Source organism: Falco rusticolus, chromosome 1, assembly GCF_015220075.1.
Source record: "Falco rusticolus isolate bFalRus1 chromosome 1, bFalRus1.pri, whole genome shotgun sequence".
Taxonomy (NCBI): domain Eukaryota; kingdom Metazoa; phylum Chordata; class Aves; order Falconiformes; family Falconidae; genus Falco; species Falco rusticolus.
The window spans coordinates 30,558,649-30,579,758 of NC_051187.1; the positions used below are offsets into that span (position 1 = coordinate 30,558,649).

At 43.5% G+C, this 21,110-nt stretch overlaps 1 protein-coding gene across 2 annotated transcripts in view; it reads left to right on the top strand.

Annotated features, from left to right (window-relative positions):
- SBNO1 (strawberry notch homolog 1) overlaps positions 1 to 13,232 on the top strand; it is a 35,339-nt gene extending 22,107 nt beyond the window's left edge. The window contains exons 17-32 of one of the 2 annotated variants that reach the window (XM_037375363.1): positions 180 to 377; positions 674 to 844; positions 930 to 1,099; positions 1,991 to 2,122; positions 3,332 to 3,467; positions 3,860 to 3,972; positions 4,072 to 4,143; positions 4,603 to 4,702; positions 5,228 to 5,302; positions 5,548 to 5,694; positions 5,774 to 5,868; positions 6,082 to 6,174; positions 6,639 to 6,776; positions 7,473 to 7,549; positions 8,307 to 8,500; positions 9,451 to 13,232. In XM_037375363.1, the coding sequence (XP_037231260.1) occupies positions 180 to 377; positions 674 to 844; positions 930 to 1,099; positions 1,991 to 2,122; positions 3,332 to 3,467; positions 3,860 to 3,972; positions 4,072 to 4,143; positions 4,603 to 4,702; positions 5,228 to 5,302; positions 5,548 to 5,694; positions 5,774 to 5,868; positions 6,082 to 6,174; positions 6,639 to 6,776; positions 7,473 to 7,549; positions 8,307 to 8,500; positions 9,451 to 9,593 (2,054 nt within the window). In that variant the 3' untranslated portion in view covers positions 9,594 to 13,232. The remainder of the gene's footprint in view (positions 1 to 179; positions 378 to 673; positions 845 to 929; positions 1,100 to 1,990; positions 2,123 to 3,331; positions 3,468 to 3,859; positions 3,973 to 4,071; positions 4,144 to 4,602; positions 4,703 to 5,227; positions 5,303 to 5,547; positions 5,695 to 5,773; positions 5,869 to 6,081; positions 6,175 to 6,638; positions 6,777 to 7,472; positions 7,550 to 8,306; positions 8,501 to 9,450) is intronic. The other variant, XM_037375364.1, reaches the window with a different exon arrangement.
- The last annotated feature ends 7,878 nt before the right edge of the window (positions 13,233 to 21,110 follow it).

Sequence of the window (21,110 nt, forward strand, 5' to 3'; positions counted from 1 at the left end):
AAAAACCAAACTTGGGAGAGATGTCTTGGCACTTAGATTCTTTAAAACACTGCTATTTTTAGTAGTTGAGTATTTTTCTAGTTTGTATGCAGTGGTGGTAAAACAAACCTCAAAAGTAGAGTACAATGTCTAAACTAACTTTTTTTTTTCTTCTGGGGTGATGGGGGTAATGGAATCAGGTGAAGAAATAAGCAGAGAAGCCAAAAAAGCTCGCAAAACAGGCGGCCTTGCAGGTAGCAGCTCTGATGAGAGTGAAAGTGAGTCTGATGCTTCAGACAATGAAGAAAGTGACAATGAGAGCTCCAGATTTTTGAGTTCTGGAGATGATGATGACTTCAACCCATTCAGAGATGAATCCAGTGAAGATGATGAAGATGGTAAGACAGTTTGTTTCATTGAGCCAGTAGCTGTACGTGCAGATAGTAAGTATAAAGTCTTTCCTAACTACTTCAATGAGTCAAAAATAAGTGTGTTCGATAAGCATGTAGTTTAATTCTAATGAGACTGGAATTAGTACTGGAGTGTTGGTTTGCATCTTTAAGTAGATTTTACACACTGGAGGTCAGACTTTCGTAAGTCACCTTTTGTAACAAGAATGTAGTTTTTTCAAAGGAAAGGATGGCTTTTTGGTAAATGCTTCCATCTTTTTGAAAATAACTTTATTTAACTTTAGATCCCTGGTTAATTAGAAAAGAGCATAAAAAAAATAAAGACAAGAAAAAGAAGAAAAGCATAGACCCAGATTCTATTCAAAGTGCCTTACTAGCTTCTGGTCTTGGATCAAAACGACCTAGCTGTTTTACTTCCACTGTTGGTACCACCACTTCTAGTACCAACATGTCAGGTAAGAATACATTTCTTTGATGGATTCACTTACTTAGCAGTTAGGCAGTGAAATTCTAAATCTTAAAGAGTCTCTTAAATTTCAGCAAACAGTAACACAAACAGCAGCTTTGTAACAAGTCAGGATGCTGTTGAAAGGGCCCAACAAATGAAAAAGGAACTGCTTGATAAACTGGAAAAGCTGGCTGAAGATCTTCCACCTAATACACTGGATGAGCTTATAGATGAACTCGGTGGTCCGGAAAATGTTGCAGAGGTAGGGCTGGTGTTCACATTTTTTTTAAAAAAAAATGTATTTTTTTTCTACTGCAGCCATACATTATCTGGCTGCAGTAAATCAGTGTTGTCATTCTTCAGGGTTGCATGTGACTTATGTATCTATTAAAGAGAACGTGTTTATCAGTTTTAGACAGTAATCTCACTGGGATAAGAGTATATGTTGCTTTGCTGAATGCCTTGTGAGTTAAAGGGAAACTCGAAGATTGTATTAGAACACAGAGTGCTTTGAATGGGTAAATAGGTTATTTCTGAGACTGGTAGTTTCTTGTTGGGTAAATCATGCTAGTTTGTTTTGCTTTATCGTGGTGTGTCTCTTTAGCTGTAGTCAGTTTGAAGCGGGTGTATATAAAACAGAAAGCAGCTTTAGTTCATCTTCCTAGGCAATGAAGATTAAGAACCTGTATAATAAAACTGCATTAGTGAAAAGCCTGATGAATTATTACCTCTTTATCTCAATAACTTTAGAAACATGTCTTTACTCTTATCAAGCAGAAAGATCATTATGATTTAAAAGACCCTGTTGAAATCAGTGGCAATCTCAGCTGTCAGTTTTGATTATTTTCTTAGTACTCCTGGTAAATCCCTTACGGACAGGAGCATAGTACTGTGTCATATCTACATAGATAGGCTTTGTTATGCTTTTGATTCCATGAGATACCTCTAAATAACTGTGCCACACCACATAGCAGGTAATGGCACCAACCAAAAAACAATCCAGGTTCTCTAATGTGGTTTTAGACTTGAAGTAAATGACTGATTCTATTTTAAGGTTGGTGTATGAATAAACAGTACCGTTGCTTGCAGGTTTTGGTCATGTAATAATTTTGGCATTGCTATAACGAGCTTGCATGCCCTTTTGTTTTTGCAGATGACTGGCCGCAAAGGGCGAGTTGTAAGCAATGACGATGGCAGCATATCTTACGAGTCGAGGTCCGAGCTTGATGTGCCCGTTGAAATTCTGAACATCACAGAGAAGCAGAGGTTCATGGATGGAGATAAGGTAATCCTTAAAGAGATACTATGGCATCTGGCAGTATTTTATAAATTGTAACACTTTAAGTTATCGAAGCTGTGGCTCTACCATTATACTACAGGGACTCCTCAGGTACTGTAAGTACTAGTTAGCATATTCTATTCACTATTGTTACGTTTTTCAAACCAGTGCATTCAGTAGTCCTGTCCAATATGTGGCTGCATTGTGCTTTAAAGGTCAGGCTGTAGTTTGGGTGGCCATGGAGGCTTGTGCTTAAGAGGTATATACACATGCCAAATGGAAAGCTGGCACCTTCCAGCTGCTCTGGTGAAGCAGTGTATGTTTAAAAGGCAGAGAAACACCCCCCATCTCTGTGATTCCTTTATCTGGATTACTGTGTACCTCTGCTTCCTAGAGGAAATAAGGAAATTGAGAAATGGGGACTGGCTTGGTCTGAAAAAACATTGAGGGGGCTGCAGGGAAAAGGTGGTGGTGGCCTACCTTGACAGGGATCGAGAAGTAATGCTGGGAAGGGTGATCGCTTTTGGCTATTGCACTCTGAAATCAAGTACTGGCTGGAATAGTGGTAGAACTGAAGCTGATAAAAAGAGGAAGGGAAAAACCCCACAACTTTCCTGTGGCTCATTTGGGACATGCTACCACAAGAGGGCAAATCAAGTAATGGTAGCTGTTGGGTGGAACTTCTATGGTCTGTTATTACACTTGAGAATAAATACTCACGTTCCTGTAGGTGACTGCACAGTCCAAACATTTACATTCTTCCAAGGCAAACGCATTCATGTACCAGAACGGCCATATCCTCTTCCTTATACAGTATTAGCAGCAACTTTTTTCTTCTCTGCGGTGCTTGCTATCAGAGCAGGGCTCCCTCTGTCCCTCCCCTTCCTGAAACGCAGGCCAGCATCAGAGAAACCCACCCTTCGGAATGGCAAGACTGCAATGTACTGCCTGTCTTCTGACAGCAACACCTTTCTGTGGAAATGAAGTAAAGCGAAAACCACTCCTGTCACTCAAAAATTCATGAGCATTTCTAACTCTGATAGAGAACCATACTTTTTCTCCCCTCCCCTCCTCCTTGCAATAGGAAAACTAAGTAACAGTGAAACCATTTCAGATCCACGTTAGTAGTACTTGTAAAAATACATTTTATTTTCGAAACTGAAAACTGAAGCTTGATCTTGGATGTATTGCTAACAACTCCTTTCTTAATCAAAGAACATTGCCATCATCTCGGAGGCTGCCAGCTCTGGGATATCATTGCAAGCAGACCGTAGAGCTAAGAACCAGAGACGGAGAGTTCACATGACTCTGGAGTTGCCGTGGAGCGCGGATAGAGCAATACAGCAGTTCGGTAAATAACTATTTTTTGTATCCTTCCCCTAGCAAACTAGTAATACTAACTGAATCTGCTTCTAATTCATGGCAAATAACATTGATCCTTCCAGTCGTCTTTACCCATGAATAGAATCAGCTTGATCTATAGTCATAATTTTGCTAGGTTTCTTTCAAAACTTACAAGCTCACACTGCAGCTTAGGGTGTTTTTTTCATGTATCATCTTTATGAAAGTTGCCACAACTCTAGAGCATTTGTGTACTACCTTCCAGTGGTTGTAGTACAGCAGAAACTTAATTTTCAGCAGGATTTAATTTCTAGCCTTTTTCTTTACTAGTCGAATTCATATTTTATTAGAAATGTTCAAGGAAGTGGAATTTGACATATGTGCTTCTATTTAATTATCCAGGAAGAACTCATAGATCCAACCAAGTGACTGCCCCAGAGTATGTGTTCCTAATTTCTGAATTGGCCGGAGAGCAAAGATTTGCATCTATAGTTGCAAAAAGACTGGAGAGCTTGGTAAGATTGTTTCGAGAAGTCTGATCCTTTATTTGAGAAAATACAACTTAGTTTTCTTTTCTTAAAATTTGATTTAATTACAAAGGTGTGTCTTAACAGGGAGCCCTCACCCATGGTGACAGACGGGCTACAGAAACTCGAGACCTCAGCAGATTCAATTTTGACAACAAGGTGATGGTTCTATTTCTGTTTGAAAACTCATGCTCTGACACTTATGCCACAAATGACTTGTTGAGGAAGGATTTCTTCCATCTTCTGTGAAGTGTTTTACTTCTGCCTTACTTACTGATAAGGAGGCCTCTTTCTGAGACAGCCAGGAAACATTCTTAATTCTGGTGGCAAAGCTGCATGGAACACGAATACATGTGTAAATTACATTTCTGCATTTGCTAACAATCCAGGTCTTGAGTGACAACTGAAAGATAAATTTGGCAATTCTAATTAGGAGTTAAGACTGGGCTGTTTATATAGTGTAGTTTATAATTGAACAGCTAATAAACAGTTCCCTTCACTACTGCAGAGAAAAACATTTTATTGTGAATTACAAATATTTGTTAGACCACGTGTGCTTGAGGCTGAGGCACAAACACTGGATCGCATTATCAGAGCAACTTTATTTTTCTTATGCAGTATGGCAGAAATGCTTTAGAGATTGTTATGAAATCCATTGTGAACTTAGACTCCCCAATGGTCTCGCCACCTCCCGATTTTCCTGGAGACTTCTTCAAAGGTAAGTGTGATTTGCTGGATGGAATAGCTACCTTTGGGTCGTTTTCCAGTATGCAGAAAATAAAAATAATTTTAGAGCTAGAAAACACTGTTACTATTTCAGCTGATCAGCTGGCCCAGACAGGCTCTCACTGGATGTTAGTCCTCTGCATGTTGCTTGAATGTTGAAGTTCACGTGTGAAACAAGATATGTGAACTCTCTCAGTATAAGGCACGTTCTGTATCTGCTTGGCCAAAGCATTACATACAGTTCTATGTCTTAATTTTCCTGTTACCTCTTGCAATATCTTGGTTTTCCTGTGAGCTTATATATAGTGCCACTAGTAGTTTTCCCTGCTTGTGCTTCCTGGAAGGACAGAAGGCAAAGTTCCACCTTGATTATTGAGGTACTAGGTAGCAGTTTGTATTTGAGGGGTGTCAGAAGTTTTGGAATTGGATCCTGAACAGTGATTGCTAAACAAGCTGTTACTTCATTGGTTTATTTTTAGCTGGCAAAGCAGCCATGATTTAACTTTCTTTTTCCTAGATGTTCGTCAGGGATTGATTGGCGTAGGCTTGATAAATGTAGAAGACAGATCTGGAATACTAACGCTTGATAAAGGTATTTGTGTGTTTAATGTGTCTTTAGAATGTCACTAGAGATATCATATGTCACGATGGTGGCTTTCTAGCAATAGAACTGAAGTTGTAACTATCTAAAAAGTTACTTTATGAATTCCAGAATGTTTTCCTCATTTCTGAAAGAGTGGATTTAAGTAGTCTTCTTGAGACTGAACACTGATTGAGAGCTTGTCATCAGTCTTTGTTGACCTAATATGTGTATTTCTTAATCTTTTTTTTTTTAAGATTATAACAACATAGGGAAATTTCTGAATAGAATTCTTGGCATGGAAGTACATCAGCAGAATGCTTTATTCCAGTACTTTTCTGACACGTTAAATGCAGTTATTCAAAATGCTAAAAAGAATGGAAGATACGATATGGGCATCTTGGGTGAGTAAATCAGCTTCTCTGTACTCTTGTATTTCAGTAGGAACAGAGAAACAGAATAACTTTGTCCTTTCCTTTCCAGATTTGGGCTCTGGGGATGAGAAAGTAAGGAAGGCAGACGTTAAGAAGTTTCTAACTCCTGGATATTCTACCTCTGGACACGTAGAACTATACACAGTAAGTTGATTCTGTATCTTTTTGTATGAACAAATAAAACTTGCTTGCCAGTAGGTTTCTAAAACATGGCAATTGGCTAAACATGTGCTGAGTGAGGGGAGGTTCCAGGCCTTTTACTGGACAGTGCTTGATTCCATGGGTCTTTAGTTCCTGTGTCTGTAACCGTTTTAAAGCCTGTTCCCGTTCACATACCCCTGCCTGGCTGTCTTCTAGATCAGTGTGGAGAGAGGAATGTCTTGGGACGAAGCAACTAAGATCTGGGCGGAACAGACAGGTCCAGATGATGGATTTTATTTATCACTACAGGTAAGGTTCTTCTGTCTCTTGCATTATGTCCAGACCAGCTTTATGTGAGCTAACCAAACACACTGTCTCCTGAAAAATTTACTGTTTAAATTAATTACTGCTTAGTTCTTGCAGAATGTTTTCAGTCTTGCATTAAAATTCATGTTAAGCTTGTTTCCACCACTTAAATATGAAGCACTCCTTTTTAGCTGCTCGGGATATTTTCAGATAGGAATGTGAGCCCGAATTAATAGCTCTTATTTACACTTGCATCAAGAAACGAGATGTTTTGCTGTAAGGAAAGTTGTGAGGTTCATGTGGATTAGTGGTGCTGTCTTCTAAAGGTGTCCTTATTGTTACTGGTTGTCTTGATACGCAATCACGTGTGCTGTTACTCCGTAAAGAACACAGTATGGAATCACTTCAGGTAGGTACTGTTGGCATGTTTAAACTTAAGAAGTTTTTGTTGTTGGATTTTTTTCCAGATAAGAAATAACAAGAAAACCGCTATTCTAGTAAAAGAAGTGAATCCTAAAAAGAAGCTTTTTTTAGTATACAGACCAAATACTGGGAAACAACTCAAACTAGAAACATGTGCAGACCTGAAAAAGAAATATAAGAAGGTAACCATTAAAACTATGCTACTTTTAAACTTAGAAAAATTTGAAGATAAATACTTAATTTTTCTGATATTTATGTATAATTTTGGCAAGTCAAAAACTAGGCTTATCTTTCCAGAGCAGAGCCTGTATTTGGGTCTTTAAGTAGGTCTACATGGTTTCTGCATTCCTATAGCCAAAGCTTTCTGAATATAAATAATCTGTGGTGTGGTAATATAAAATTAATTTTTTCAGGATCCAGCAAGGAAAGTTGTGCTTCTATGTGAGGTGTACAGCCATGCTCTTAAATAAGCAGCTGTGTACAGTATATTCTAAGCAAAGATGCTGAAGCTTCAGCTGTTTGCTGATGACATTTTAAGTACTGTAATGGCTTGTTTAGAGGCTGGAAAGATCTTACCACTTTTTTTAAACAGTTTTGAGGTGTTGAATTTATGAGAACTTGAGAGTCTGAGATCAGGTTGATTATTGGAAAAACTCTCAGATCCTGCTATGCTCAAGCATTTTTGCTCATCCTTTGAGATGACATTTCCATTGAATAGCCTGAAATTGTAATAATGTGGGGTAATGTACCTCTCATCACCATCCTAACGTTGGTGCTCCCCCTTTTCGCCTAGTACTGATGACTAAATTGCTTTTGTTCTCTGTAAGCCTTGATGTGTGTTCCTTCATTATTATTCCCACTTTGAATGACTCTTCCAGGTACCTTCTGAAGATGCTCTGCCACACTGGTTAGAGCAGTACAATTCTTCTGCGGATACTTGCACCCATGCTTACTGGTTAGTAGTTGTGTGCACGTAGATGTTTTAACTTAAACTGTTCACCTGGACTGTTTTATCAGTACTTCTCTTCTTTTACTCATGTGAGAGCTTGTACTTTTGGTTAAGAAAAAATGTCCTGTCAAATGACCCAACCTTTGAGTGGAAACATGAAGCTTTGTGGTTGCCCTTAATGTCCTAATATTTTAGAGTAATGCTAATGCATAAGTTGTACTCTGGTGGAAGTATAATGACCCAGGAGTAGTTTGTGCTTGTCTTGATCTGATCTATTATTGTGGTAGGACAGTTGAAATGTTATTGGGGGGGGAAAAATATATTTATACTTCATGTAGAGATGAGGTGAATGTTGAAGAGCTGTTCTTGTGTCTGAGCTCAGCAGCTGATGTCTTAACTGCTGAGGAACAGCATAACTGGTAGAAGTTTCAGATTAATATTGGAGCTTCTGAAATACAATGAGCAGACACCAGTGTCATGTAACATCATCCACTTCAGGCGATCTAAATGAGCAGTATCTTTGACTTAAAGCTCTGTACAGTTTGAAGATGAGTCTTAAATAGGCCAGTGCTTCTCCAAGCTTTACCACTAGTGGCATGCTGTAGATAAAGTATCCTTCTCTTACTGTGTACTCACAGCCCTTGCTCAGCTCTGGGTACATGTGAAATAACTTCACATCTCATTTCAAATTGAATTGGGTAGTTTGTGTTTGCAGAACTCTTTGAAAAGCTCTTTTTTTTTTTTTTTTTCCTCTCTACTCTAGGAGAGGCAATTGTAAGAAGGCAGGCTTGGGGTTAGTTTGTGAAGTGGGACTCCGCTGTCGAACTTACTACGTCTTGTGTGGTTCAGTATTGAGCGTCTGGACAAAAGTAGAAGGCGTTCTAGCCTCTGTGAGTGGTACAAATGTGAAAATGCAAATAGTTCGTCTAAGAACAGAAGATGGGCAGAGGATCGTAGGTAAGTGCCTTGTCTGCTCCTTTGTTTCCATCTTGGAGTAGAAGGTAGTTGTAACTTAAGAGTCGCTCTGTGTTAAGAGTCACATAGGAGGCTTTATAAAAAGATGCTTGCAAGAGAAAAGTCTCGTCAGTGTGTATGTTTGGGAGGGTCAGCCGTAAAACTGTTGAAAATCTGTATCTGTAGTACAGACACCAGGTTTAGCCAGGGTAAAGGAGGAAGACGGGCTTTGGAACACTGACTCTACCAGTTCTTTTGGTTTGCTAGTAAGAAAAATGTCTTATTTGGCCTGTTCCAGCCAAGCTACCTTTTGAAACCATAAGGGCTCTCCTTTTTTTTCCCCACTTCTGGCAAAGAATAGTAAGCCCTTGAAATGGTTCCTTTCATGGGTTTTGAGCTACTGAAAGTCACATGTAATCAATAGTTTAGAATGACTTCAAGGTGGTCATGTCATTTTGTGCCACACAACCTCTTGGTGAATCCCTGGCAGCAGGTACCTCAGAGACTGAAATCCACATCTGTTTTTTAAATGTGGACATCCTGTAGATGAGTGGTACCGTAGCAGCTCCTACTCTACTATAGTTTTCTAAGATGTTGAAACCAGGGTTTTCACATTTAAACTTTTCATGGTGGTGCATCTTCTGTGAGGCTAGAAAAGCAAGAATAGCTGACTTCTAGATTTAGGTGGCAGCAGGTAATGTAGGCATAAAATTTGGTTTTGGGGCAGAATGGCAACTTCTTTCTACTGCTTCATGACCTGCAGGATCTAGTGACTTCTGAAGATAAAGCTCTTACTGAGCAGCAGAACTTGTAGCTGCACTTGACTAGACTTGATGTTGGAAACGGTCACCGTTGACTGCTGCATAAATTAAATGGTGGTATCGTCAGCCTGAGGTGTTAATGAACCCATTGCCTGCGCACTTATGAGACAATTGATCTGTTGCTGTTTTCAGGTTTGATCATTCCTGCAAATTGTGTGTCGCCCCTTGTAAACCTCCTGTCGACGTCAGACCAGTCTCAACAGCTTGCAGTACAGCAGCAGCAGATATGGCAGCAGCATCACCCGCAAAGCATCACCAATTTCAACAATGCATAAGAGGACAAACTACAGGTGTTGACTTTGGTGTTTGAGGAAAAAGGCTGTAAAAGCATATCACTTGCATAAAAATCAGGGACAGATTCCAAAGAAATATAACTTTTTCAGTTCAGTTGTGTGCTCTCAAATCCTTTGGGAATAAAGAGATCTTAAAAAGGTTGGTAGAACTGAAAGCCAGCAGTTGTTTATGGTGGTGCATCTGTCTTTCCTTATGCTCTCTGTAGTGCTTCCTGTTTGCTTTTACTTTTGGCCTTTTAAGCTACAAACCACAATTTGTTTGAAAATGCTTGAAAATCCCCAAGCAGGCTTTATTTTTATCTTGTCATACAGTGCTCAGGGTTTAACGCAGTGCATCAATGCCATTGCTGTGGGAGATATCCTTGAATGCATGTATTGAGTATATATATAGAAAATATATATTGGGTTTTTCTCTTCGATTTATGAGTTTATAAAAGCATGAAACCTAGAGGTTGCACATCATGCATTCAGGTTCCTTCCCAGTTTCTGTTTGACAGTGCATGTCTTTGGAAACGGGCATGGACAGGATAAACACACCAGACAGGAATTCAGAGAGAAACACAATCTTAGTTGTACAGCATTGGTTATTGCATTTTTATAGTGTTTATACCCAGGTGTTGCATTTTTTCTGGTTCTCTCCTGGGGGTTATATATTTGAGTCTACAACATGTTCTTTTTGTGATAAACATCTTAAATTAAAATTAGTTCATTTTTAATGTATTAATGGTATTCCTAATGTGTACTGCAAAGATGGCTGGATGCCTATTTTCCTTAAATTGAAGCATTTCCTTAATCCGAGGTGGTTATGGAAACTTAAGTGCAAATTCACTTCCATCTCGCATACAATCTTATATTTTTTACTTCATTAACGTAATTTAATTTGTCACTTGTAAGATGAAACCTTACTTGAGCTGTAAATTAGAGAATGGGAAACACTTGAGGGTTCCACTGTATGTGCTGTTTCTGTTACCCAGTAACTTGAATACTGTTTAATATGTTGTAAGACATTGTAGAGTTTATCTGGAGCTGTTTAAAAGAAATTGTAATGTACAAATGTGAATAGTCACTTATCTATAATATGGGTAAGTTTTGTTTTGCCTATAATAGTAGATGTTTATAAGAAAGTGAAGGACAATGTTTGTCATTTCTTGCTTGCACAGGTTGCACTATTGAAAAATTGAGATTGTATAAACCTGTCCAAAAAACCTACAAGATCATGATCTTGTAGATGTCAAATAAAAGTTATTGTACTAACAAGAAGTGGAGTCTTGTTTAGGCAATCACCATATTTAAAAAAAAAACCACTAACAAGTCTATACAATTGGAATTTGACAGGACTTGGCATGTTCCAGTCTGCTTTAACCAGGCTTCTGTCTTGCAGCCCAAATAATCTCAGTTGAACTCATTAATGAGGCAAGAAGTAAACTGTGTAAACCTGTAAGGGTCACCTGGCAGAGCAGCAATCCATGTAGCGTAGGGCACTTCTGTAACCAGACCGAAGTGTTGTAAAGAGCGTTTCCAGAAGTAACGGGGCCAGAAGGTCCACAGCTTCAGGCTGAAGGGAGTTTCTTTATGGGAATTACTTTGCTTGAGGTGCCCTTAACACTGCCTGCGCAGGCACCTGCGGGCGGTAACAGCACCTGCTTCCCTCTGCTCCCTGTCTGGCCGGGGCGAGGGGACGCGTCCCCTGCACGTGCTTGTGACTAACTGGAAACACGGATCTAGGCTAAACCAGCACACGCTCTACCACCATGGCACCCGCTACGTCTCTGCAAAGCGCTTGTGATGCAGGTGGTAGGTGTTGCAGAGCTTTGTAACCTGCTGGCAGTCAGGGGAGGCTGGCCTGAGTGCTTGGCGCACCTGTAGGGGCTTGGGAAAGCTGTAGACCACAGGCAGGGTGTGGGGGAGGATGTTCATGTGTTTTGTACCCACCATTGGATGTATTTGGCATCCATTCCGGGAAAAGTAATGGGATTGAGAGGCATGTTGACATACTACTGCAGCAGGTAGTGAACCAAACAACTAGTGCCAGCAAGCAGTGTGTGGACTTTGCTGCCTTTTTGTTTTAATTCTTACTGTTTGGTGTAGAAACTTCTACCATCTGAGATGGTAACAATATTTTAGATACTAATCCTCAGTAAGATGGTTCTGGAAGTGGTAAGTTCACAAGTAGTAATACTTTTTTTTTTTTAAACAATTCATTATTTAAATAACACGCTTAAGTTCCTAAGTGCGCTTCTCAGCCTGTTGTGTGAATTTTGGTGGTTGGGGTGAGCAAATCCTGAATTGGGTATTTGCTGTATTGGTAACCAAACTGCTATTTTGGGGAGCTCACACCCTCTTAAATTTCCCATGGACTTTTGTCCCCTGAAGGGAAGAAACCTGATGGTACTCAAAAAGATCCGTAAGAACTGTTCCCGTTCCAGAAATCAGTTTCCCTCCTTGCTGTCCTTTGCCTGCTCTCTGCTACCTGCCACCATCGATGCCTTGGCTTTGTCATTCAGTTAATAACACATCTGCATCCACAGCTCTGCAGTGTTATAACACCTTAAAGGTTTAACATCAAAAAAAAATAAGCCTTCCAGCTACAGAAACAATTTCTGTTTTGAAAATTCCTGCTTGGCGGTTGGGGTGTGGTTTTTGGGTAGTAGTTTGTTCCTTGCATGAGCTGCTGATAAAGCTTGGGGAAGGAAAGGCGGATAAATAGCACAGGGGATGGGATAAGGAGCAGCCATACAGTGTCCTCTTGCAGCGCTGCCCCTAAGACAAACATCCTCAGGAAGGAAAAAGGAGAGAGCGATGGGCATGGTGTAAATTACCTGGCTCTGCAGGAGCGGTCTCTGTGTTTTTCCTGCTTGTGGGGCATTGACCTGCTTCGTACAAACTGCCATCTGAAATGGATGTAAACTATATGAAGGGTAGATGTCTGCTAACAGGCAAAGCTACCTGTAAAATGGCAGTAATTTCTGTATTGCCTGAGTTTTGGAAGCATGCTGTAGGAGGGGAAGATACATATTTAAGTTGACTTGGGAACTGAATGTATAAAGTTTGGGGTTTTTTTTAAACTGTCCCTTGACAGCAATTAAATTTTGACTCATTAACTAGTTTCGTACTTAAGATACGTCTGATGCAGTAAATGCAATTATAACCCACTAAAAGCTCCCTCTGTACAGCAAGTTTTCAGTTTTTTTCCCCGATCACTGGATGGTCCATTGGGAATGCCCCTCCTGTGGGGAACCAAGTCCTTACAGATACTAGTTGTCTAGTCAGTGTGTAGTATTTTCTTTGTAAATGAAGAAAGCTCTGCAACCTGTAAACATTTGTCAAGTGAATTATCAAGGGTTTTTTGTATTTTTCTTTCATGTTTGGAATAAGCTTCACTCAGATCCCATCGTGTTCTGTACATATATAGAAAGAGTATGTATGTATATAGAGATGTTAAAGCTACTGAATTATTGAATGTAAATAACTCTTTGTTTTCCTTTGTGGGTTTTTTTTTTTCTTCATGACCTTCCCAAGATGTATTCCTATTTTCTCAACCTGCCAAACCGGCAGTTTGTGTGTACTTTGAAATATATATAGCATATATAAAACTTCCAAGGGATGCGTGCATACATTGTAGACGTTATGTGTTGTCATCATTTTTTTTCAAAGCTATCAATTGTCTGTCTGCCATGATCCTTTTGATGCTATGTGGTTTTATTCTGTATTTTTAGTGTATAATGCATTTTCTTGAGAGAATTGGGTTCCCAGTGTCTTTCGGTGGCTGGTACTATGCACTTCCTAGTGCCTGTATCAGAAACAAATATTTGAATTTTCACATCGTTTGTTTTCTTTAGTCTTTTCAGCGCGTTTCAGGTGGTGAGCTGTAACCCTAGATACATCTCAGTGTTCTTCCATGTACCAGTGTCTCCTGTTGTCCATTCCGTGAGCTCCTACAATACAGAGTTCTAGGATCCAGTGCATCAGCAACATGAGACCTGCCCACTGCCCTAACATATAGACATGTGTTACTACAGTCATCTTAAATGTCAACTGTCTTAAAAGCACTTAAAAGAGAGGAGGAAAGATACATCTGTATTTCCTGGGAAAGTTTGACTTTCATATAATGTCTAAATGTTCAACATGGAGGTAATGGGACTTTCTTACCGTTGGAAAAAATGGTGCATATTTTTAATTGCCAGATAAAAATACACATATTTATATCAAAGTTAGGGATTAATGAGAAATCCCTTGAATTGTCTGTCTCTTATTTAGCACTTAAGCTTCCACCAGCTGTCACCCAGGTTTTGTCTGCCCTTTTTTGGAAGGACCATGTCCGTACAGTCATTCCCTGAATTCACGGTTTGCAAAGCCCGTTGACTGGACAGTCACAGCACTGAGTGTCCAGCTGCGAACAGCAACGCTTCTGGTAGTTTCTGTGGTCGATCCGAGCTTTAACAACAAATGTGGAGAAATAACAGCGGCAGTTTGCCATGTACTGGCAGCTGTGGTGTGTGGTGCTGTGGCACAGGCTCCCATGGTGAAGGCTGACGGAGTTGGCAGAATTAATTAACGCAGCCGCAAACCTGCCCAAGGGCCAAGTGGGGCATGGGAAACCTCGAGGGCTGACGCTTCAGCCGGGAGCAGCGTTGGCCTGGTTTGCTGCTGTGGTTGTATTTGGAGTTTGAAAAGCAATGACTCTCTTTTTAAGGAGAAAAACGTGGAGGGAAGGAAAGACTGGAAATACCGGTGTTTCTCAGTCACAATTACCACAGCGGAGAGCAGATTGCCTCTCAAAGCTTGGGCTGAAGGGAGCGATAAGTAAAAAAAACAAGCAAGAGCTTAATTCATTTGATGTACTTTGCTTTTTCTTAGTTGCTCCAAAATAACTTCTGAGCAAAGGAAATGGGAGGCAATAGTAAGATTCAAGAATAGGAACCAGGCAGGTTCCAAACTCGTGTAGGGAATTTCTTGCCTGCTGCGCTGTGAGCCGATACCGCGGGGTTTATCGAGCTGCATGCCGTGCGTGCGAAGGATGCTGGCGTTTCTTCCCAGAAGAAAGGTGTCTGGGCAGAGGGCACAGGCTGAAATAACGGAGCTGGAGCATTTAAGCAGGCAGCCAAACCAATCCAGGAATCCATTCGGCTTTAAGTGATGCCTTTTGTTTATGGAAGTCCTGCAGCGCTTCCATACCTGCATCAAGGCGTATTGGATTCTGCAAGAACTAAGCCTGGTCGATGCTTCTGAACCTCCTCGTGCTGTGGGCATGACTGCAATGAGACGGGTCGCCTGCAGAAGAGCAGTTTTCCTATTCCTTATTTGCGCCGGGAAGGATAAAGAGATATTTCTGCTGCAGTTTCTGATGACATACATATTGATGTATCCACTCACTGATCTGAGGAGGATAACCAATGCCAGTTTCATTGCCGGTGCATAATGGCGTTTTTACTTGCCAAGATTTGATTTATTTCTCAGTCCTTGACATCAAGTCCCATGCCCTGCTGCGTTTTATGTGAGGTGGGTGTTCACTGCCTCGGCATCTTCCAGGGAGCCCGCGGAGGGGCTGTACCGCGCCCCTGCGATACCTTACTCTAGGAGGCTACCTCAGCACGAAGGACACGCTGATTTTTTTTTAAGCAGGACTTTGCTATTAGTACTTCTTCAGTCTACGCCTTTAATAGTCCAACATGACAGAATTCTAAAGCCATCTAATGTTGAAGATGAATTCTAGGTGGTCTTTTTATTGCCTGCCCTAACTGGAAACCTTTGCCAAGCTTTGAGACCTCGCTGCGCCGTGTGTCCCTGCCTTCGCCACACGAGGGGCCAGAGTGGCAGAGCTTGGAGCACCCCACAATGAAATACTACAGCAATGGTTAGAAAGATTTATACTCCCCAAACCGACAAACTGGAATATGATGAACTGTCAATTCTCTATTGAGTTCTTTTTTTTTTTTAATTGAAAAAAAATGTTAAATAAATTAAACCAATGACTACTTTGGGGTTCCCCCCTCCCCCCCCCCTTTTAATTTTCTGTTGTGGAACTTAGCCACGTAGGTTGTTTGTACTGGAACGCCTTTCAGCGGTACTGCTGCATACACTGAACGTACCCGTGGCTCTGTTTTAGGATCCTTCAGACTGGTGGAAGTCCTGTTTTAATAATCCGAACATCTTTGCTTTCAATCCACTTAAAAACCTGGCATCTCACCTGGTTAATTTCACTGGTTAATTAAACTGGCTTTATTGGTTGTGAAGAGCAAATTCAGGACATTCTCTTAATGCTAATTGTAGCGATCTTATAAAAGAAGAGTTTTTAAAAACTCTTATCAAGGTTGGAAAGTATCAACTTCTTCATATTTTATTCATGCCATGCAAATACCTTTCCTTTATCCAAAGAGTTCTTTTGGGATAAACAGGCTGATCTTATTTTTGTAAATCATTTTGTGTTGACTTTTATTCTCATTTTCCCCGAATCTGGAAAAGTGATGAGGCCAAGTTCTCAGCAATAAATGAAGATGCCCAAACCTCAGACTTTAATTATTCATTTTCATAAAGCAGTAGCCTTTGTTCTGTAAGTAAGGGAGAAACGTCTTAAGAGTGGTTTTGGTTGGCTTTTTTCCAGTGTGTAAATAGTACACCTTAAAAATGCCAGAGAGGCAGCTTGTGAGCTGACGGCTTCTGCCTCTGGAACTCCAAGTCAGGTTTATATGTTCCTTCCTTCCACCTTTATAAGGTGGAAGAATTGACTGTGCCTGTTAAATACACAATGAATTGCTGGTAATGAAACAGAGATCTGTATCAGCTTCGCCAGAGTGACTAAGTTAAATCATAAACGAAGGTGCAAGCGATTTAATTACTCCTGGGTAAGATCTCCCCTGAAGTCACTTGGAGTGAACAAAACTGTGGATGTGAGCAATGAAGCAGCAAAGACCTGAGCCCGCAGCTGGTCTCCACAAACCATCCCTGGCGTTGCCCTCTCTGTGCAGAATGGGGCTTCAGGAGTGGGTGCTTGGGACCGGGACTTCCCTGGCCACAGCTCCCGCCTGCTTTTGTGCGGGAATTCTCCCATCCCCGGCTCAGGCCTCAGAGCTGCCGGCTGGCAGCTGAGCCACATGCGCCCCGCTGGCCCTTTGCTGCTTCCCAGCGCGGACTCAAGCAAACCACCATTCCCTCCCTTTCCCAGCAAGAGAAAAGCCTGTGCCAGGCCCGCGCGCTCCTGGGGAGGGAAGGCTGCCATGGCCTGGCCTGCCCTCTTGGAAAGCCATTTTGGGCCAGTGGATCACGCTGGGGGGCTTGATCTTTGGCTCACGCTGTGGCTGCGTCGTGCTCGGTCTTTGGCTCACACCGTGGCTGTGCCATGCTCGGTCGCTGGCGAGTCTCAGCCCCAGACTACACTATTTACATTACAGCCAACTCTGTGCCGCGATGAGGCTGCCAGGGCTGTAAATCCTTCACATCCGGGCCTGTCCCTCCCTCTCCGTGCGTGCACACCGAGCCCCTGCCGCGGCCGGCGCAGTGGCTGCCAGGCTGCAATGGCTGCCGGGCCGGCCGGCAGCTCCATGGGGAAGACCCACAGTGTGTCTGCTCCACAGACACTCGGGGGGAACCACGACCTCCCCTCTTTGCTTTTGTAGGGAGTGAAGAAGGGGTTCACGGTCAGGAGGGCAGCAGGCGGCTGCTGTCACCCTTCAGGTAGATGTTTAAGCGGAGTTTGAATATTTGGCTGCCTAAAGATACTTCATATTTCCAAGCCCTAATGCTGTGGGCATCATCCTGTCCCACTGCCTCTGCTGGGAGAGTGCAATCCAGGCATCGGCACTGCCGGACCCGCAGCCACGCATGCCCTGAGCTGGGCACGGAGGCTCTTAGGGCAGTGATCCTCATGGGCAGACACGTCTTAGGAGAGGCATCTCCAGTGCTCTCACCTCTGCGTCAAGTGGCATCCTGGGGCAGGAGCTCAGCAGATGTGTTAGACCCATCCTGGCAAACACCGTGTCTGAGGCCCTGGCCCGGGCGAGGGAAGGAGGCGCCGTGCCTGGCAGCATCAGCCGCAGACCCCTGAGGAGCTGCCCGTGCCAGGCACCGTGCTCTGCGGGATCCTGCTGCTGCATGGCTGTAATTTACCCCCCGGTTTTCTTCCCCCTGCTCTGTGCTCTTCCACACCCCCACCCCCCACCCCGCTACCCAGTTGTTGTGAAGCTCCACATTCCTTTCCTCGCAGTCATTTCCATTTTCCAGCCCTGGGCTTTGCTTACACTCTCTCCTCCACTTCCTTTGCTCAAATGACCAGTAACAAAACTATTAGGGATGCTCCTAATAGTCTGGCTTTACAGCTGGTGTTGCAATGAGGCACGGAGCTGTCTGTGCCTCCATTCTTTGTTTCAGGAATGTGTCACTGGCCTGGTGGCACTTGGTTTGCCCTTGGAAGGCTTTCTGCGTTCCTCCAAAACATGATGCGATTCTACAGCCATCACGGGTGTCACACACCGGCACGACTTGCTCAGGGCATTTGGGTGTTTGGCACCAGGGAAGCGCTTGGGGCGAGCCAGCATGCAGCAATGCTGTGGGTTCCCCGGCTCCTGGACGCAGAGCAGGTTCAGGAGCTTTCCCAGACAGGGCTGGGAGGAAAGCAGGTCTCCTAGGATCCTGCACACCAGCCAAAGGGTGGGGTGCTCCCTGCCCCGGGCCGGCCTGGCTGCCTGCCTTGGCACAGCCTTCAAGGGCGGCGGAGTGGGAGGGAAGTGGGAGTCCAGCCTGCGGGGCAAGATGGGAGCGTCCTTCCAGGCAAACCGAAGGGATGGGGCAGGGTGGAGCGCTCGTTGGTCTGGAAAGACGATGGGGGGAAGCCCTGTAAAGTGGGGATAACGCGATAATTCATCCCTGCAAACTACAGCAAGGAAGGAGGAACCCCCCAGCCCAAGCCCCCAGCTGGGCAGCCCGCCTGGCTTCCCCCCATCCTCGGCAGGGCAGGGAAGAGCTGAGGGGGCTCAGGAGCTTTACTTGCCTGTTCTTCACAAGCAAAACGAAGCTGTTTCCTTTCTGCTCTTATTTTCTTTTGCTGGTTTTCATCGGAATCTGGGCTGGTTTTGATATTGGTGCCTGGTGCTTGTTTGCCTGGCAAACTGCAAATAGGAAAACTCTCATTAGAGAGATTCCAGGCCTGTGCTTTTGTGGCTGAGGGCTTGGAAACTTCTCATTCCCGCGCTGTGGTCCTCCAGGGAGACCTCCAGCTGGAGCAGGAGAGAGCAGGCTTGCTACTCCCACTATCTCCAAGGTAAACCCAGAGCAGCATTAAGGCCTCTTTATCTTAAGCATGTCCAAGCTCTTCTGAGAGCTTTACAGGTGCTGTTTGCTTTTTCTCCTTCTGGTATGTGCCACCTTGAAGGCAGAACATCCCCCTCAAAGATGGAACGGGCCTGGAACCGGCTCCTCAGCCCACAGGGCAGCACCCGCGCGGCGATGCTGAGCAGCTGTCTGCCTGGCAGGGCTGCTCCACTTGGCAGCCAGACAAAGGACTCAGGAGTAGGAGGAAAACAAGGCTGGGAGGGAAAGTCGCTCCAGATAATACGGCATCTGGCCTGGGAGGAACCATATGAAAGTGGGGAGAAGGGCTAGGCTGGGAAAAAGTTTGTCTGGGAGAATTTCAGGGGAGAGAGGCTGACCGGAATAGGCATCCCGCCTCTGATGCCGAGTTGCTGCGAGGCTGCCCGCTGACGTGGGCCAGCGCTGGGCAAGGATGTCCTGGGGTCTGGCTCACAGCAGCTCCTGGCCTTGGCTGCACCACAGCCCCCCTCGCAGAGGGGCTCAGAGGGCTGTTTCCTGCGGGGGAAAGAGGATAGAGCCAGGGAATCTGCATTTCTGTTCAGGATCTTGTGCATTTGGGTGAGGATGGGGCAGAAAGCGGCAAACGGCAGCCAAAAAGCAGGTCGCCGTGGAGGGACACCAAGGGCTGTCAGCTTTCCTTCAGGAACAGAAAGAGCAGGAGGGAAACCTCGTACAATCCGCACCGAGCGAGGGAACAGAGACGGGAATGTCAGGAGTTGTAGCAATGTGTTAAGACAGCAGCAACAATGGTGCCAAAAAGGATAAAGTGCACCATCTTCCCTTCATGCCAGTGTCCCAGACAGCCCCAGGAGCATGCGAGGTGGCCCTGGAGCAGAGCCTGGGGAAGGAGGCATTCTGCACCAGGAGTTGCTGGCTCCTTATGATTACAGTGAGAAAGGTACTCAGCTCTGTAAAGTGTCTTTTAAAATGCTACTTGTTAGAGCTGACACTCGCTTTTACCACTTGTGCTCTTCAAGGAGGTTAAGCCTGCCTCCACTCACGACTTAAAAAGCTTAATTTTCAGCCTAGGCCCATCAGAGACTTTTCACTTTGTTTTGGATGATAGTCTTTGTTTGGAGACTTGCAGATTAAATTAGTGCTCAGAAACTTGTAGCTGCATTTATGATTATTTTATGTACGATGCTGGATTCCCAGAAATGTAGGGAGAAGTATTTGAATATAAACTCCCTCCAGAAAAAGGAACAGACTTCCCATCTCTTTCTCCTTGCTGCTACACGGGTCTCCGTGGTGGGTAAAGGACAGTTAGAACAACCCCAAGTCACTCAACCCATTAAGCCTGAGAACAATTAATTACATTGAAATTAATGCACAAATGTAATGTTTTACACATGCCAAAGACATGACAGGAGAAACCAGGGTCTGGCTGTGCCATCTTTAATTCTTGTCCATGTTGATTTAATCCAGGATGATAAGAAAACAAGCCCAGTTTACGCTCTCTGTTTGCAGTTTCTGAGAGCGTTACAGCCTAGGTCTGCAGACACTGATGGTATTTACTTTTATTTCCACACACAGGAGGGGCAAACAAATTTGTCTTAAAGCATGGCCCAAGGTCCCTAGTGCTACTGTAGACAGCCATCCTGAGAGCCAGCTGCTGCCAGCGCCTTCCAACATCACGCTTTGCACGTGTGTTCCTTTACACCCTCACCAGAGGGGTTCAGCATCCAACCTCGCAGAGCTTTGGGAAGAGAAAACCTCCCAGAGATCAGTCAGAACTTTGGCTAAGCAGGGGCTGGAAGGCTCACTCTGTGGAAACACTGGCTGCTGAGTATTCCCAGTGGTTTGGGAGGAGCAGAGGTGAGAAAGTCAAAGCAGGAGAGGGAACAGAGAAAATTACAAAAAAAAAAAAAAAAAAAAAAAAAAAAAAAGGGACACACACAGGGTGAACGCTGCAGATCTTACACAACTGACAAGAGGTAGCTGTACCTGGAAAATAAATCATCTGCGCTTGCAGATGACTGAAGAGACAGACACCTCTTACCGTCCATCCTCCCTTGCTGAGAAACATAAGCACACACATTTATTTTCAAGTTACCTCATAGCGTGGAGAAGGCTTGAAAATGTCACACGCGTGATAAAATGGCTCTGCTGTATTTCCTGCTCTATGACTAGGCCACTCGGTGATTAAGAGCTGCTTTGGCTGTCAGTAAACAAGACTGTGCCATCAGTCTGCAGAGC